Source organism: Aythya fuligula, chromosome 1 (genome assembly GCF_009819795.1).
Source record: "Aythya fuligula isolate bAytFul2 chromosome 1, bAytFul2.pri, whole genome shotgun sequence".
Taxonomy (NCBI): Eukaryota; Metazoa; Chordata; class Aves; order Anseriformes; family Anatidae; genus Aythya; species Aythya fuligula.
Window position 1 is genome coordinate 145809174 of NC_045559.1, and position 17836 is coordinate 145827009.

Genomic DNA, 17836 nt, shown 5'->3' on the forward strand with positions numbered 1-17836 from the left:
CTCAGACATTCCTCCACCTATTTCACACATGGGCCTCTGGCACAGAGGCCTGGATTTTAAGCTCAAGGAGGGCTTTATGAATCCTGAACATGATCAGGTTGGAGACAGACACCTCGTTACCCTGTTTATCTGAGGGTTTCCCTTTCACTGGAACTACCAACTTGTTTGTGCTTTCTCCAGTGTGGTTTCTTTTTTATGAACACAAGATAACTGATCTACTGAGAGGTAGATTATCTGTCGCAAAGGAGTCTGTGTCCAGATCCCCAGAATAGTATGTACAAAAGGTTTAACTCATTTTTCATGGTTTCTTATGTTTAATTGTTCTGCTGACATGTTGTATTGATGCAGGCAACTTTTTATGCAGATGGGTTTTCCATAGCTTATGCAAGGTTATCCAGTAATCCCTTTTTTGCTAACTTCACTCTTCTGTTTTTGCTTTCTCCAGCACAGTGCCGCTGACTAGCTTTTTAAAATACGATTGTTTTCTTACCCTCTAGGTGACCGTGGGGAACAGGGTCCCCCAGGAGAGCCCCCAAAGCTTAAGCCTAGCATGATGATGGAAGTTAAAGGTGAAAAAGGAGATGTTGGAGAAACCGGCACCAAGGGATTCTTTGGCTTGAAAGGTCAGTGGTCACGACAAAGCAAAGAAAGCACATTCACAGCTATTGATCAGTGTCTAAGTATTTTCTCAGTTGCCATATAAAATATTTTCTGCTCAATGCACCACTGTGCTGCAGCCCACAAGGTTGACAAGAAAAGCTGAGCTCACAGCTGAGTTTCACAGAGAGAAAGCCCAAAGAAAGCGCTTCGTGTTTATGCCACTCATGTGTGCTACCCTGCTGTGCCAGCACGTTGTGATGCTGTGTTTAGGGAAGGCTGCTACCATGAAACTTCTTCCACACTAACAACTCCTTATCATCCTTCCCTGCTCTAGTGTTTTAAGTCTTCTTTATTTTTCTTTTCCCCGCCTGCAGGTAGCAAGGGAATGCCAGGCCTCCCCGGTAAGACAGGAACTCCCGGGTCTCCGGGGCACCCCAGTTACGTGGCTGGTGTGAAGGGGGACATTGGTGCAAAAGGAACGACAGGTGTGAAAGGGTATCCTGGTCCTGCTGGCTCTCCTGGCATCAGAGGCTTCCCTGGCAGCACAGGAGGCAGGGTGAGTACATGCCCACGGGTGGCAACACGGTGTCCTTTTCAGCTTCTCTAGGGAGTGGCATTCGCCCCTTGAAATTGTGCCAAAGAGCTACAGTGCAAAGACTAAAATGCAATAAAAATGGAATAAATAGACCAAATCTTTTTCCTTGATCCCTCCAATGTTCATTAAGCACAGTCTTCTCAGTGGGAGACATCCAGATTTCAGGTGCCAGCCCTTTGCCTATGAGGACTCAGATTGTTTCCTCAAGGTCCCTGGTTTTGCTACCATAGCTGTTGGTAAAAAAAATAAAAATATTTTCAGCACTATATTTATTCTTCTTTTTCTCTCCTACTGATGGTGCCACTGCCAAAAATTGCTCACTGTCACTCACCTGATGGTAAGAAGTCTAAAAACCTAAGTTCCTTGAGCACAATTCACCGTTATTCACTTTGGCAGCAAAATAACTTACAATGAAAACAAAAAGAAGTCTTGCAAAAGGCGTGGCAGTAAATTCACACATACCATTTATGTAATAGAGAAAAAAAGTTAAAATTGTTCCTTTCTCGGTTAGGTATGCCCTTAGATTTCAGTAGAACTTTTTCCTAACTAAATACTGTGAGAAGCAGTGCCAAATATGTACAACATGAAGCTCTCCGTTTCAAATTTAAGACTTTGCAAACACAACTTCTGACTTGGTTTGCACTGGTTTGGTTTAACCAATTTCAACCAAATGACTCCACTTATAAAGAACTGTGAAACAAAACAAAACAGAAAGGTAAATTTAAAGATGTTTGTTCAATATCTAAGCTTATGCTGTTTGGAAGGTTGAATAAATCCCCATCATCGTTAACTCATACCTGTTTCCAATCACATAACAGGGAGATAAGGGTGCCCCGGGAATTTCAGGCCATTTTGGTACTCCTGGCTCCCATGGTGAAATAGGTGAGTTTGTTTTCTTATTTGAGCATTGTTTGTATTCATTAATCATCAAGTGCACGACATGAATTTCTGTAGGGTTTTCAGTCTTAAAGGATCCTTGTACAGTCTTAGAGTATGTTATTGTAAATGTGAGAGGCTGTGAAAAGGTTGATATTGTTAATTTCACACAACATGTATAAATACATGGGGGCATAGTGAGGGCATTGTTCTAGAGGCTGTTTTTCTTCCTTAAACTTATTTTTCTTTATATTTAGAAAGATAATTATTGCAGAATTTTGCCTTGGATGTTGCCAAACTCCTTCAAAACAACAGGAAATACTATTTAAATTAAAGCCTTGCCACTCATTTGTTTTTTCACTTGAAACAGGTGAGCCGGGAGATACTATAAACTTACCAGGAATGCCCGGTCTTAAAGGGGAAGTCGGTGTGCCAGGCCTAACAGGTACTCATTTCACAGTCACTCAAGCGATAATTTTTCATGTACTAAAGTCCATAAAGGAAAGGAGGGAGAGTTTAGCCTGTGTTCTTTTGATGACTGTTGAGCTCCTGAAGAGAGAGGTGCATCTTTGAATATGTGCTTGGGTTACCTCTTCAAATGAAAGTGCGGTTATGGCAGTAAATATCAGTCACATGCAGCTGTAGTAAAACATTTCCTTTTTTTTTTTTTTTTTTTTTTTTTTGCCATTGGTGACAAAAGAGGAATATAAGGCCATAAATATGTAAGGGGGGATAGCAGAATCAGGTTTATTTTTGATTGGGTTGGTTAGATGATGTAGTAAAATTTGAGCTATCTCTGCACGTTCAGCACATTTGAACATTGGTGTCATATTCCACATAATATGAGCAGTACTTTTAAAAAACAAATTTAATGATGGATTGGCTGACCTACTGTAGAAGAACATTTGTTCTCCCAGACAATCCAAGCACTCTGACTTGAAGAATGTCTTTATGCAGCAAGATCAGGACTCATCAAGTAGCCAACTTCACGTTGCGCAGGTTAGCTTTTATCATACAGAGATTATTGAGAGAATAATGTGTTTTTGTGTTTTTTGCAGGCTTAAGAGGAGGCCCAGGACAAAAAGGTGAAGGGGGTGACCCTGGTGTCCCTGGCATTGAGGGCATCAAGGGCATACAGGGTGTCCCTGGCTCCTTGGGACAAGAAGGTAAAATATTCTTCTTTTTTAACACCCCAAAGAATAAAACTGGATGAGAAAGGAGAAAAAAAAAAATCTTACGCTCTGGAAAGAAAGTCATTAAGTTTTTAAAATGTTGATCATTCTGTAAGTTGGTAAAGAGCAGCAAAAAGGACATGGAATTCCCAAGAGAACTTATTAAGAGGAAATTTCAAAAGAATAACTCTATTCCAGTTTTTCCTTTTTTTATAGCAATTGTGTCCAGTCAAAGTAAGCCATTGCTGGCTTACTTTGCTGGTATTCTAATGCTGTCTCAATATGGCAAGGAGGTGGGCATTTCAATGCTCTTTTCTGCCATAAATGAAATAAATATCCCACAGGAGCCAGCTGGGGAACCTTTGAGCCAGTTTCCTTGGCTGACTGTACAAGAATACAAGGAAATTGAAATGAGGTCCAGCTCTGGCTGGATCATAAACTTGCAACTTAAGGAACATGTCTCATTGCAGGATGATCACGAAAATGCTCCTTCAGAGCAGTTGCTCCACATTTCTCATTTAATGATAGGGCTTAGATGCTCCATCCAAGACTGGAGCCGTTTTGGTAGACACCTCACTGAGAAACAGCACTAGTCTGATCAGCTTTCCTCTCAGAAAACCCGGGCAGATGGGGAAACTGAGGTACACACAAATGAAATTAATTATTGTAACTGGTAATAGATGTAAAACTATAATTTTAATAGGAGGAGCCCAGTATATTTCTGAGGTTGTCAGAAACCTGAAATTTGTAGTTAACTGTTCTGTTTCACCTTGTCCATCCTACCTTTTCTCTCTTACTTCCTCCACTCAGATGTATGGTGCAGTGCCATATAATAACACTGGTGGGGGGAAACCTTCATTTTGCTACCTGGGAGAATGAAGGTAGCACAAGCCAGTGTTTTGGGCTGTTGGTTTTTAAGAACACTCAAAAACAATGTTTTATCATTGTCGCGTAGGTTTGCCAGGACTGGTTGGCCCCCCAGGGCAGCAAGGAAGCCCGGGGACACCTGGATTTCAAGGTGAAAAGGGAACTCCCGGCTGGCCAGGCTTACCTGGACAAGCAGGTATTTATACAACTTCAGCTATTCAGTCATTTCAGTGTGAACACTTGCTGTTGCTCTTTTGGGGTAAAGAAGAAGAAAGGGGACTTTTTGCAATTCACAGTGGCAGAGCTCCCTCTAGTAAACATGTGTTCCTCAAAAAGTCCAGATGCATTAATGGAGACCCGTGTGTGTGGTTCATGGGTTCTAAAGGACTGGTGTCTACTGAGATCACTTTAAGTGATTGTGAGCTTCCTCTCTTTTTTCCAGGAAAGCAGTTTTCAAGAAACATTTTCATTTTTCATGACAGCTGGGAAGAAAAGCAAAAAGATATTTAAAATGCAGCAAGACTGGTGATGTACAGTATTAGAATATTATAATGTGGCATTAGATAGCAAACAGTGTATTTGTTCTCCATCATCCTCAGAAACCACTAACTGATCCCACAGGTGTTTTTATGTATTTGGATAACTTACATCTGACTTATGGCTCAGGCAGAATTCTGCTCTCAAAATAAAGGCAGTAGTTTCGAACTAAGCTGTTTGTATCACAGGATGCAGAATCTCATTGTCTGCTACCTGACTCCTTAATGTATGAAGTAAGCAGATTTTTCTCTACAGTACAGCCAAAAATTGCCCTATTTTTAGTGAGATTCATCTATCTGAATCTGCATCAAATTGAAGCTAATAAGGTTTTGAAGGCTGCCTTTATAGACAGTGAAGAGAGGCAGACACTTATTTTTGTGAAGGTTTAATTGTCCTCCAGAACTCTGGCCATTGATTACCATTGATAACTAAATGGTACCCATCTAGTTTTAAAATCACGCTTAACTTTTTGATAGGTACAAATAAATGTGATACATTTTACCAGCAGTGACAGCTATTAGACATTTTATTAACTGGTGTTGGTTTCTTTAATGACCCACGGCGAATTTCTCCTGAAGATGGTTTCATTATAATCACATTTAGAGTGTACAATTATCCCATAGCTGTCTTGTTTGAAGACTTTTGAAAACTATAAACGGTTATTAACAAAATTGTGGTCTCAGGACTGGAACTAATGGTGTGCTACCAGACAGATCAGAGATATTTTAAGAAATACCTCATAGTGAGCTTATTGGATAATAACAAAATTGCTAATCAAAGAAGAAAAAACATAGAGTGCTGTATTTCATAATAAGCTTATCGCAATTAATCATTTTGCATATAATATGAAAGAGTTTAACACAGAATCGTATTTATTCAAGGTTTTCAGTTTTCTGCTGAGGAATATATACAGACTGATAGAAACTATTAAAATAATCATGACTATAACTTTAAAACAGGCTTGCCTGGCTTGAGAGGAATCAGTGGACTGCACGGCTTACCGGGCACTAAGGGGCTTCCAGGATCACCAGGTAAATGAGACTTTTAGTCTGCCGGTTCACAGGTTGTGCATTGTGTTAGCTGCAAGTTAGGTCCGTGAGATTTTTGCAACGGGACTTTCCTAACCGTGCCCTATAAAGCCCAGTGTGGAATTTACCTCCGTGTGGACACTGGCAAAACACTTCACACACTTTACATGCTGCCACACAGATGAATTAAAACACAACTTCAAGTCATAGTTTCTTTACTCTTGCAAAGTGAAATCCTCGAGACCATTTTATTCCATTACAAGCATTACTTATTCCTTTTTTTTTCAATGAGTCACCCTAGGCTCAGGTATTCAGTAGACCCACACGTTCTCTACATGTATGTTAGCATGATGATACGTTATTACATGCAGAAACTTTTCTTCTTAATTTTGAACTACTCCACAACAGGTCCGGATGGCTACGGCTCTGCAGGCTTTCCAGGCACCGTGGGTGACAAAGGAGAAGCAGGAGAGCCGAGCAGAGTGGAAGGCAGCCGAGGCCCTCCGGGTCAGAAGGGAGACAGAGGTGTTCCAGGTCTGTATCCTGAAGAATGTGAGCTACTTGGTTTTTGTTCCACCTGTGGGCATTAAGGATGTCATGAAATGCAATTCAGTGTAGACAGAGATATAGGAGAGACTGTATGGAGTTCCTGCTGCTAATTAACCAAACCTTGCTCAGAAACAGCACTGTGTATTGCCCAGTGCTGGACAAGCTGGCTCCTCCTGGGCAGCCTGGGTCCTTCCCCACAGTAGCAGCCCATTGTAGCACACCCAGAGCTCAGCTCGCTGCAAATGCTGCTCTTAGCCACCATTTCCCAAAATATTTATAAAGAGAATCCAGTTACACCAACACTATGGCTTTTCTTTCTTTCTTTGCATTGCAAATCCTTCAATATTTACCTTTCTTCTGAAAGCCTCACTGTCCATTAACATGTGATTTTTCCCTGCGATCGCTCCTGTGCTCTATTTCCATGCACAGTGCTTTACTCATACCATCACCCTTGTGCAACATAAGCGTACGGCTTTCCAGCTCTGACCCACCTGCAGGCAGCACTTACCTCAGTATGGCTCACCACCAGTTCTTCTTCCATCACAGAGTCACCAGACTCATGTTACAGATGAACAACTACTACTTTTTTTACAAAATTTTTCTAACATTTTGGCTCTAAAAGGACTGGCAGATTAATAATAATAATAATAATAATAATAATAATAATAATAATAATAATAATAATAAATAAAAATAAATAAACTTACTGCTTTTACCTGTGTCATTGAATATCTGCTCTTTGGTGCTCTACTTTATTATTGCTAACATGCTGCGTCTTCCCAAACACCATTCAGAGATTTAGTACCAAGCCCTGCAAGAAATAACTTTTTGGCTTATTTTATTCCTGTTGTTTGTTGGAACTAAATATATTAGTTTCTTTTTACAAGACTAAACAAGAGGGTTTTTATGGCTTCCTGACAACTTCCATGTGCTCAAAAGGACAATTTTGAGCAAAAAGGTGAAGCAAATTTTTGGCCATTCAACACTTTCCATCTTAGAGAATTTCCTTGAATTTGAACTTCTGGTTTTAATTGAATTCCTCCTCCCCACCCAAAAAAAAAAAAAAAAAAAAAAAAGTCTGTCACCTTGATTCAATAGGACACAGAAAAAAAAAAAAAAGCTGCTTTCTTGTCTGCTTCAATATACCTTGGATATTTTAAGTACTTCCTATTTTGAAATAATATTTTACTTGGCAGATGCAAAATTATTAGCATTCCACACAGTGAGATGCAATTAGCTATCCAGAGAGCTTTGAAACAGAACTAGCTTTTGTGGGCTTTGTTTTGTTTTGTTTTGTTTTTAAGAAAAACCTCCATATCATATCATCTGGGGAGGGGGGGAGGGGGGGGAGGAAATCAGTGGGAACTGCAGGTGTTTCGACTTTGAAAATCCCATTTTTATATGTAGTCAAAGGTGAGTCCTTATAATTGCAATTGTGCATTTTCCTTGCAGTACTGATTATTTCTTCTCTTCTTTTCAGGGATCCAAGGAACCTTTGGCATTCCTGGGCAGGATGGATTTCCAGGGCCTCCTGGGATTTCAAATATATCAGGATATCCTGGTGATAAAGGTTCCCCAGGTCTGGACGGAGTGCCAGGTAATTCATGCCTTGTGTCCCTCAGACAACACAGAAGATTAAGTAGCAAGTTAGCAACAGCAGTAGTTATTGCAATCTTTGTTCAGTAAAATATCCCTATTAAGTGCAACACTGAAGTACATGGCTCGATGCTCCTTGTATAATTGTTAGACACAACTAATGGCACAAAAGATAATAGGGACAGAACTCTGATGCCAAAGGCCATTCCTGCAGGGTGTCTTAATGGAAGGACTTGATTTTCATGCAAATAACAGATTTAATTGATCATCCAAAATTCCCTTAACAACTTTCAGAAGCACTATGTTAACTTTCTACTTTAAAATTTAGATCTGTGGCAGATATGCAAATCTACAGAATACTTTCTTAATCATTCACAGAATTTTCCTGTGTGAAATTGCATAGGAGACCATTAACTGCTCTTCTTTCTGAAAGTTCATTCTCTGAGCCCACATTTTTCAAGCCTATGAAAGAGCTACAGTGTGGCTCTGCATTTAGAAGCTGAAAATCCTGCTGCTTGTTGGACTGCACAATCATTTCAAACTTCAGTGCTTGTAGCAGAAGTTGCAGGTGTCCCATTATCATCTCTATGATGTGTGGAAATTTAATGTAAGCTCAGCAAAAACTTACAGGAGGCAAACTAGCTGTGGAGCCAACACAGTACCTAGGTTTCCAGATGTGACTAGAATGCTAGTTGGCCTTACTCTGCATACTGATTCCCATTCCCTAGGCAGTCATTGGGTTAAAAAAAATAAAAATAGAAGCAGTGAGGAGAGGGGGATGAGAACAGGAAGACCATCTGCCACCTGATATGCTGATAGGCATGGCTCTTTGCCGTAAGCATCCTGCATTAGTACCCACACGTGATCCAACTGAAACAGGCCGCATAGGAGATGCCCCACGGAAAACCCTAGTTACTAAGTCCTTCTCCCCTTGGAAACAGGGTCCAAATCTCCTCTCAGGCAGCAGAGGTAGGAACATGCCAGGTTTAGCTTCAGAAAACAGGTACTTCTGGAAAAGGAAGCTGTTCCCGTAACTGCCAAGACAGCGTGAAGTAGTTATTTGTATCCAGGTGTTCAACTGAAGTACCAGAGTACATGGAACAGCAAGTCCTTGGCATATTTACCACCTCACCTGGCGCCGAGTCAGGTATTTGCTGATATCTGATTTCCCTCTAGTTGCTTGGAGAATTTAGGACAAAGCAAGGAGGCACCTAGTGAAGAGTGGCATTTGCTGGGGTAGGGGTAGCTCACCAAAGGCTGCATCTCAGCAGGCATCTCATGGCTGCTGAAATCTTGCTTAAGATGACACCAGGTTCTGTGGGAGTTTTGTGCTGATTCCTCTGGCACTGCAGCAGAAGGGTATGCCAGTCTGAGAGCAGGACCAGGAGTGCTGAATACATCTGTTGGTCAACTGTGCACAAGCTCCTTGCTTAAACTGAGGACATAAAACCTGATGGGATACAATTAGATCTGTTAGTTTCATCTGTGCCCAGGTACTGAGGCAGTATAAACAGGTAACAGCTTGAATGTGCTCTAAACAGGCTATCCAGGACTACAGGGGCAGCCTGGAGTACCAGCTCCACCTGGAAGCAAAGGAGAAAGCGGGCAAGCAGGTGTGAGCGGACAAACTGGCCCAAAAGGAGAAAGAGGTGACCCTGGATTAGCAGGGAGACCTGGAATTCCCGGGTACCCTGGACCAAAAGGTAAGGATGGGAGATGCTGATCATCTGCAGGGGGAAACCCCCTATGCTACAGCAGCTTGACTTCTGAATTTATATGATCCGTACTGAAATGCAGTAATGTGATATGTCTTTTTGCGCTAAAGGTCGCAAGGGTGAGCCAGGTGTCATTGGCTTTATGGGCACAGTAGGATTTCCAGGTGATCTGGGACCCATCGGACCCAAGGGGGACAGAGGACTAACTGGTGAGTAAGTGCAGTCAGGTGCATGGCTCCTTTCTACACATTTTGTTTAGGAACACACAGCTGATCCAGCTGGCCCTGCTTTGAGCCTCATTGTAGGTGCTCATTGAGCACCCATTGTAGGGGATGGGTGCCTGAATTTAACACGAGTAGTCAACATTTTGCTGTAAGTAATTTATTTTGTATGAGTCGCCAATTCCAAAATTAGACCCGCTTTCAGAGAAAAAGAAATGTTGACTTAAAATAATCCTGCAGAGTAGACATACTAGATATTTAGGAGTATCTATGCCATCGTGTATTTGTGTCTCCAGAAGCCCACCAAAAGATGGTGCTCTACCTCAGAGAGCTGTTGGCTGTCTGGGGAAACCATCCCAACCTCCTACATTGTAACTGAGGAAGCAGTAGTGCCATTCATTTCCTTCTGCTTATCTTTGTGCAGTCCAAGACAATCCCAATCCTCACATATGTTCCTCCAAGATCATAAATATGTCTTATACCCAAGGTAGCAAACTGTAGATCACGGTCCCTCTTTCACATACACAGCCAATTAACAGCAACATGTCTGTGGATGAAAGCATATTAAGGAAAATGTGCATATTTTTTAATGAAACTGTCTCATCTTGCCTCCTATCACAGGCTTTCAGGGCCCTCCAGGCTCTCCTGGGCTGCCGCCTGTTCCTCCAAGGCTGATTGCTGAGCAAGGAACACCAGGTCCCCGTGGAAACGCAGGACCTCCGGGAAGCCCAGGAGATATGGGCCCTCAGGGTCCACCAGGCGATCCAGGTACGAATTGCACACTCATAGCAAATGCTCAGTTGCCCTCAGCAGAGAGAGGGCTCCAGAGCACTGCTTTAGCTCTCTTCAACTCTAAATTCTACAGGTCAGAAATGAGAGTCAAAGTTGGGTTTTTCAAAGCCAAGGGCTTGGCTTTCTTCCCCCTCGTAACGTTCAGAACTTAAGCAAAACAGTAATAAACTCTGACAACACTCACTGCCAAAGCAACACCAGATATAGATGCAATTGTGGAAAGGCACACGTCCTTGTGGGTGTGTTTTTGGCTCAGGAGATGTAGTGTTAGCAATACGTGGACCAGACACAGTGCACCTCTTGCTAACGGCCTTGTCAGAGATGCATGGTGGTGGCAAGAGTGAAAGATTAAGGTTGCGGGTGTCATGTTGTCTCAATTCCAGCAGCCTTTTCCAAAGTTAGTGCTTTTTGCCTGAGCAGGAGCCACAGGATATCACTTTTAGTATAAATTGGTAAATCTGGTAGATAGGACTGAATGCACGCAAGTAGAGCACGTGTTATCAGAGCAAGTAGCATGCTGATATCTCTGCAGCCACTGTGCTCATAACTGTTGTTGGTGCAAGGTTTCAGAGGCTCACCTGGAGACCCAGGGCTCCAGGGCAGAGGTGGCATTCCAGCTCCTCCTGGATCCAGAGGTGAACAAGGAGCAATGGGGTTTCAAGGTCCAGTGGGATTTGAAGGTAAGAGATGTCACACAGCACTTCTTCCCTCTTTCCTATTTCAATGCCATAATTATTCTGTAGTAACTGTATCACTGGATGGGAGGAGGGAGGAGAGAGATGGCTTGTTCCCTCACAACTTCTTCAAAGGCACAGCTAACTTTCAACAGAGGTAGCTTAAAGCAATGTTTTCAAAATAAGTTTTGATAGCTGCAGATGGCAGTCCACTCGTGAATGAGTTTGTTTTGATCTGTGTGCATTTTCATGTTGGTTTTCTCTAATTATTTCAGCATAGAGTTTTACTAGCTGTTATGTTCATAGAAATGGATGTTTACATAGGTGATACTTGCAAGAACAACATTTAAGAAAATGTACCTGTGAAAGAAATACCCGTGTCTTTATCTAGTCAAAGAGCGGGAAGACTACTAAATACACAGACCAAAAGATATTTGCAGAATACAGTTTTAAACATATAAAGCAGATGGAAGCAATTCAAAACCTAGTGGTTATTCTTAGAAAATGTTTTGAAGGAAAAAAGGTGTGCATCTGTATTGTACAAAGTATGCTAAAGTTTATCAGAACCTTATATGTGACTTTCCCTGGCTCTCATAGTGAAATATCTTAGAAACCAGGGAGCCTGACCCAGCTCCAATCTACTTCAAAATCAACTGCTTTAACCTTAGAGCTACATCTCTTTTAACAATAACTTACCATAAGAAGAGTTATTGTGCAATCAATCTTTGTTCATGGGCAGCTTAGCTGAAATACCAGCTAGCACGAGAGCACTTGTGGGAGCACAAACTAAGCTGTATTTTTTTTTTTCCCTTTTACCTAAGGCCAGCCAGGCCGCCCTGGTAGCCCTGGGCTGCCAGGCATGCCGGGTCGCAGCGTCAGCATCGGCTACCTGCTGGTGAAGCACAGCCAGTCCGACCAAGAGCCCATGTGTCCGATCGGCATGAACAAACTCTGGAGTGGATACAGCCTCCTGTACTTCGAAGGTCAAGAGAAAGCACACAACCAGGACCTAGGTACGTGCAGGTATTGCTGGCAGCAGCTGCAATTCCATCCCTCTGACTGAGAAGAAGGAAAAAATGAAAAATAAAAAAAATAGAGCTTACTGATAGAAAGCTGGGACTTCAACAGCCAGATTTAGGAAGCACCAAAATGAGAAGATAAAAACCACACCTGCATAGCATATCCCTGAGAGAGACTTTGCAAATTGTTAGTGCCATCTGAGGGGAACAGGAAAGCCGGAGACACATTATGGACTGCAAGGTTTTACTGACACACACTTGGGAAGGAGCAATAAACTGAAAACACACGTTGTCTTCTGCAAAAATGATTGCCATAATTTCTTTCTTTCTTTCTTAACAGGGCTGGCCGGCTCATGCTTGGCTCGTTTCAGTACGATGCCATTCCTCTACTGTAACCCCGGGGATATTTGTTACTATGCAAATCGAAATGATAAATCCTACTGGCTCTCGACTACAGCACCTCTCCCAATGATGCCTGTGGCAGAAGAAGAAATTAGACCATATATCAGCCGCTGCTCAGTCTGTGAGGCCCCAGCTGTGGCGATTGCTGTCCATAGCCAAGAAGCTTCTATTCCTCGCTGCCCTGAAGGCTGGCGCAGTTTGTGGATTGGATATTCCTTCCTCATGGTATTTGTCCTTCAGCATCACACTGTGTGTGGCACTAGGCTTTAAGGACGTCTTAGACCCTAGGACGGCTGCTCTGTCGTAGCTCCAGTAACATCAAAACTATGCAACATCCTGGGAAACTTGTTTCTAGGAAACAGGATTGAGGAGCAAAATTTCTGTGAACCGCAGAGAAAATTGCCTCTTTGTCAGAATAGCATCTGGAGCCCTTATTTTATGTACAAAATAGTGTTTGAGAGCACAGCACAGGTACAGCTGTGAATTACCCAGTAAAACTGCACTCTGTAGGCAGTAGTCTATGGAGCATTTTCACAGCTAGAAAAAGAGTGGAGGTTACTGATGAACATCACTATTAAGAGGCTGATCTGGAGGGGGAAAAACGACATTGTTTCCCTTTCTTTTAGAAACTGAAAATCACTGATTTTTAGTAGAAGATTTAGAAGCAAAAGTGTTTCATCTAGTCTGGAAAGAGAGACAGCCTCCTGGTGTTTTAAAAGTTAATCTTCAGTGTCATACCTCTAATGGCAGCAGGAGCAGAGCTGTATATCCTATTGCTCAAAGGATCTCGTAGATTGTGTGATTACAAGATAATTAGGAAATGGGATCTTACAAAAGAGCTTAACATTAGGCATGCAGTGTAAAACATAATGAAAAGATTCACCTCTTTTTGTCTCACTCCAAACAGTTACCTCTGGGTGCAGAACAGTACAGAGGGATCATGTAGGCATTGAAGGACTCAACATAGTGAACAGTACCTAGAATATGTCAGTGAATGATCCGGCTGGTAGTAATTTACTTGACTTGCTTGATGCACACTAGAGTCAAAACCTGCAACAATATGTCCGTATTGTGTTAATGCATTAAATATTGGATTGAATGATGAAGTAATCAAGGCTGGAAAAGAGTAAGATTTTTCTGGCAGAAAACATCATGGAATAGCTGTAGTCAGCCCTTCCTGCAGATTATTTGCTTTCCAAAAGCTTCAACTTTTCAGGAAAGAAAAAAAAAATAAAAGGAAATTGGATATTTTTCATCTAGTTGTAGAAAAAAGATTTGAGAAAAGGCAGATCCAATTTTTGTCCAGTATTATATTTGACCTTTCTTTTGCTTCTCTGAAAAGCCCCGATACGGATCTCATAGTTACTTCACAGGAATTCCAAGGATTGATTGTTTGTAAAGCCCATGTAAACATTCAGCATTGTTAAGGGCACAGTTGTCACCTTAGCAAGAAGCTTTTGCAGGGACAAAGTCTGCCAGCACCAAGGAACGTACAGTGAGAGGAGTTTCAGAAGATTAAAGCTTTCACATTTTCCCATCTAGTGCTCAGATCAAATGACGTGTTTGGCATACACATTTTTTTTTGCTTCTTATGCAACTCTTGAAGGAGAAGTACGGCATGCTTGTGGTTATTTCAGAGTACACGTTCTTTTACTTCTTGGCTTAAATTCGTTACCTCCTTCCCCTGGCTAAGGTACAATCCTGAAGGGAGTCACTGTGGACTCCTGCCCAAACCACCTCAGAAGTCAGTAAGATTTAATGCAGAGAGGGCACTGAACTTACTGAGGGATAAGAAGCCCTGGCTAGTAAATGAGAAGCTATCACAGGCACAAAGCTGGAGACTACACTGAGCACAGGAAGGCCACAGCCCTTGCACTGAGGTTGTCGAACTCCCAGGCCACTTCTTAGATAGCATGTGCAGCTTGTACCAGCTGCTTTCCAGCTCCAATTGCAGAGACCTCAAAACTATGAACAGTTTAGCCCTTCTTCTTACCAACTTTGTTTATCTAGAAGGATGCTAGAAGGGATCAGAGGTCAGATCCTTTACCCCATTAAAAGGTGGCCGCTTGTGTTACCCATTTATATGGACACAGCAGGCCTCTGAGCATAAACCAAGGCCAACAGATTTCTTCCCACATTTACAAAACTATTTAGCAACTTTTCCAGCTGCTTTCATTTGTATTGCAAATACCTTCAGTTTTTAACAGAAAATTAAGCAACAGCACTTAAATATGCAGCTGTACAGCCCTCAAAGGGACTGTGGAAATGCCTGTTTTGTTAGAGATCCCTTTGGCAGAACATAAGTAACATTCAGTTTGTTACCACAGTACGTGTTAAAGGAAACAGTTGAGTGGTTTAAAGGTGCATGATGCTGTTACAATGTGCTGTTAATGAATATATGATACAGGGAAGTTATCTGTATAGAAGCTTTTTTTTTTTTTTTTTTTTTTTTTTCTTCCCACAGTGCTTCTTAAGTGCAATGCAGAGTACATAAGACTTTATAATGAGGGAAATTCAAGTTAGCTATATGACAAAATGTTCTACTTAATGATGGCAACCAGAGGCTGCCCATAGAGACTGTGGAAACTCCATCCTTGGAGGTATCAACAACTCCACAGTGCCCTGGAGCAACCTAGTGTGACGCTGAAGCTGAGTCTGCTTTGAGCAGAGAACTGGCTCAAGTGCCAGAGCGCTTCTCACCCAAATGATTCTCCAGGTCTAAGACTAGAAACAGTGAAAATCCTAACTATAGTAAAGATGTTTGTCAGAAGTGGCATCAGCATATGAGATTGTTCCTTTGTATAAAGGACAGCCAAACCCTTACGTCTTACTTGGTTGCAGGATTAGCCTTCTCTCTGCTCTGGAGTTAAGGATTAGGAGCACTTCTAGTGTTTTTTCTCTTTTCCCCACATGTAAGTTTTTGACAGCGTTGCCTGAGGTTCTACTCTGAACGCTGCCCTTCTTGTCTCCCTTAGCACACTGCAGCTGGTGATGAAGGTGGAGGACAGTCGCTGGTTTCTCCTGGGAGCTGCCTGGAAGATTTCAGAGCTACTCCTTTCATCGAATGCAACGGTGCACGTGGAACCTGTCATTACTTTGCAAATAAATACAGCTTCTGGCTCACTACGATTGACCAGTCCTTCCAAAGCAAGCCCTCCGCAGATACACTCAAGGCAGGACTCATCCAAAGCCATATCAGCAGATGCCAAGTCTGTATGAAAAATTTATAGAATTCTTTCATAGTATAAGGAACCTGCTTATCCTGTAGTTCTTGTACTATGAAACCTTCTATGATGTTTAGACATTTGAATAAATCATGTTGGTGCTTTTTTTAACTTATTACCTCAAAAGCTGAATGGAAATTTAATTGTAAGTGTCTGTAAAAGCAAATTAAGTGTAACAGAAATCAAGTCTAACACACAGACCTAGTGTTGTGTTCTCCTGCTATACAGTATATATGTATTTTTTTGCTAGTCTAACATTCTGTCATTTGCCAAATGTTACAAATACTCAGCTTTGAAACACAAAAACTTCAGCAGTAAATGAATAACTTGGTCAGATACCCACTGCATTTACTTTAAGATAAAGTATGCATCTTTTCTATTAACTGTATTTGTCACAACACTAAACACTAACAGCTACCATTCATTCAAACAATTAACACACTGTGATCACACTAAGCCTTAAAAGCCTAGCACAGTACTGAAAATGTACACTGGAAGGTGCTCATGTCCAGCATTAAAACCTAACTTTAATGACAGTATTTTATGCTTGGGCATTTCAAACACACACCCAGAACAATCATCTTTTTCTTATAGTTGTGTTTTGTTGGTTTTTTTTTAAGCTTCACCACTCTTTAGCACTTAATCACTGGAAATAGCAGAGAAGCACACAAGCCTTCCAAAAAGAGTAACCAGAAAATGCACATCTCTTCCTGTTTTGGTTAGGAGACTACATGATGAAGATCAGCATATTATTTTACAAGTCCGGTGTTTTTTTTTCTAGACATACTCCAGGCCAAAGGATCGTTACAAAGGTCTCCTTCTCCACCGTGTTGTGGACATTGGTCTGTGTCATGTTACTCAGTTCACATCACTGAGTATTTTTTGCATTGCAGCTTTTCCCCTCTGAAACCAGGTTACTCATCACAAACAGGTCTTACCCATGTGCTGTTGGAGCTGCTGTCACACGTAGGGTAGGTCTTCCAGGACAGCCTATTGTTCAATGCCATGTTACCTTGAAGGTCAAAACTTGCAGACCTGCCAGTTGTCTGTCAGGGGGCATGTAGTCCTGGCAGCTGGGGACGTGTGGCAATGTGATGACCAGCATATATGCCTACACACATCCTTCCTTGCAAAAGCAAAGGGGAAGGAAGCAGAGCATTTATTTGGCACAATCTTTTTCCATAGAAAACCATGTCATTGCATGCCAGGCTTGAGAAATGGCCACAACAGATAGCGCTTCCCTTCTAAAGAAGCCATTTAACACAAAGCTGTCTCTCTCCATTACAGGAGAGGGGGCAAAAGCACAGCTGCAAATGATTCTCTTCCCATTGACACAATCTCCTTATATACCCAAACACTAAAAACTGAAATCAAAGAGACTTCTATAACAATGACAATTGATTTTTCAACTGTTCACTCCTGCTTCAGGTGCTTATTGGCTTTTGTAATTACATTCCATCCTCACTGTATCATAAATAAAATCTGTTTTTTTTCCACACTTCTATTTGTTGGTGATTGCCATTTTGTAAAGTGGTTTGTTTGTTTGTTTTCTATAAAATGCATATGGACTGCTCTTTTGAATTACTTTGTTTGCACCTAAGGCAGAAAGAAAAATAAAAGCATTACCATAACGCTCCATTCTACTTCTTCAACCAGGAATACATTTTGTGGCACTTAAACCATTCCAGAAGGGAAGTGCAGTTCTAAAATTGCTCCTTTAAGCTGAACTGTGGAGATGGAAGTATTTAATCTGTTGTTAGAAAGAGGAATTTAAGCCAATAAATTGTGATGCTGCAAATTAAAGCAAAGTATTATTCATGTTCCACAACATTCAAGAAACCAACATTAACCAGACTTGACAAGTGTTACCTCTGCAAAAAACTTAAAGTGTAACTTCAGTTAAAGTTCTGAGCTAGCACAGTTTCTAGCTGAGATTAGTTGTGCGTATAATTAGATATATCCATGAAGT

The 17836-nt window shown here is 41.5% G+C and overlaps 1 protein-coding gene across 1 annotated transcript in view; it reads left to right on the top strand.

Annotated features, from left to right (window-relative positions):
• The window catches only part of COL4A2 (collagen type IV alpha 2 chain), a 134980-nt gene extending 117482 nt beyond the window's left edge, over positions 1 to 17498 (top strand). Inside the window, exons 32-47 of the mRNA XM_032185311.1 lie at positions 498 to 623; positions 975 to 1156; positions 2014 to 2077; positions 2442 to 2516; positions 3130 to 3237; positions 4199 to 4306; positions 5607 to 5678; positions 6084 to 6209; positions 7705 to 7821; positions 9362 to 9523; positions 9646 to 9744; positions 10378 to 10524; positions 11112 to 11228; positions 12044 to 12235; positions 12582 to 12868; positions 15619 to 17498. Coding sequence (XP_032041202.1) covers positions 498 to 623; positions 975 to 1156; positions 2014 to 2077; positions 2442 to 2516; positions 3130 to 3237; positions 4199 to 4306; positions 5607 to 5678; positions 6084 to 6209; positions 7705 to 7821; positions 9362 to 9523; positions 9646 to 9744; positions 10378 to 10524; positions 11112 to 11228; positions 12044 to 12235; positions 12582 to 12868; positions 15619 to 15873 — 2237 coding nt within the window. The 3' untranslated portion in view covers positions 15874 to 17498. The remainder of the gene's footprint in view (positions 1 to 497; positions 624 to 974; positions 1157 to 2013; positions 2078 to 2441; positions 2517 to 3129; positions 3238 to 4198; positions 4307 to 5606; positions 5679 to 6083; positions 6210 to 7704; positions 7822 to 9361; positions 9524 to 9645; positions 9745 to 10377; positions 10525 to 11111; positions 11229 to 12043; positions 12236 to 12581; positions 12869 to 15618) is intronic.
• The last annotated feature ends 338 nt before the right edge of the window (positions 17499 to 17836 follow it).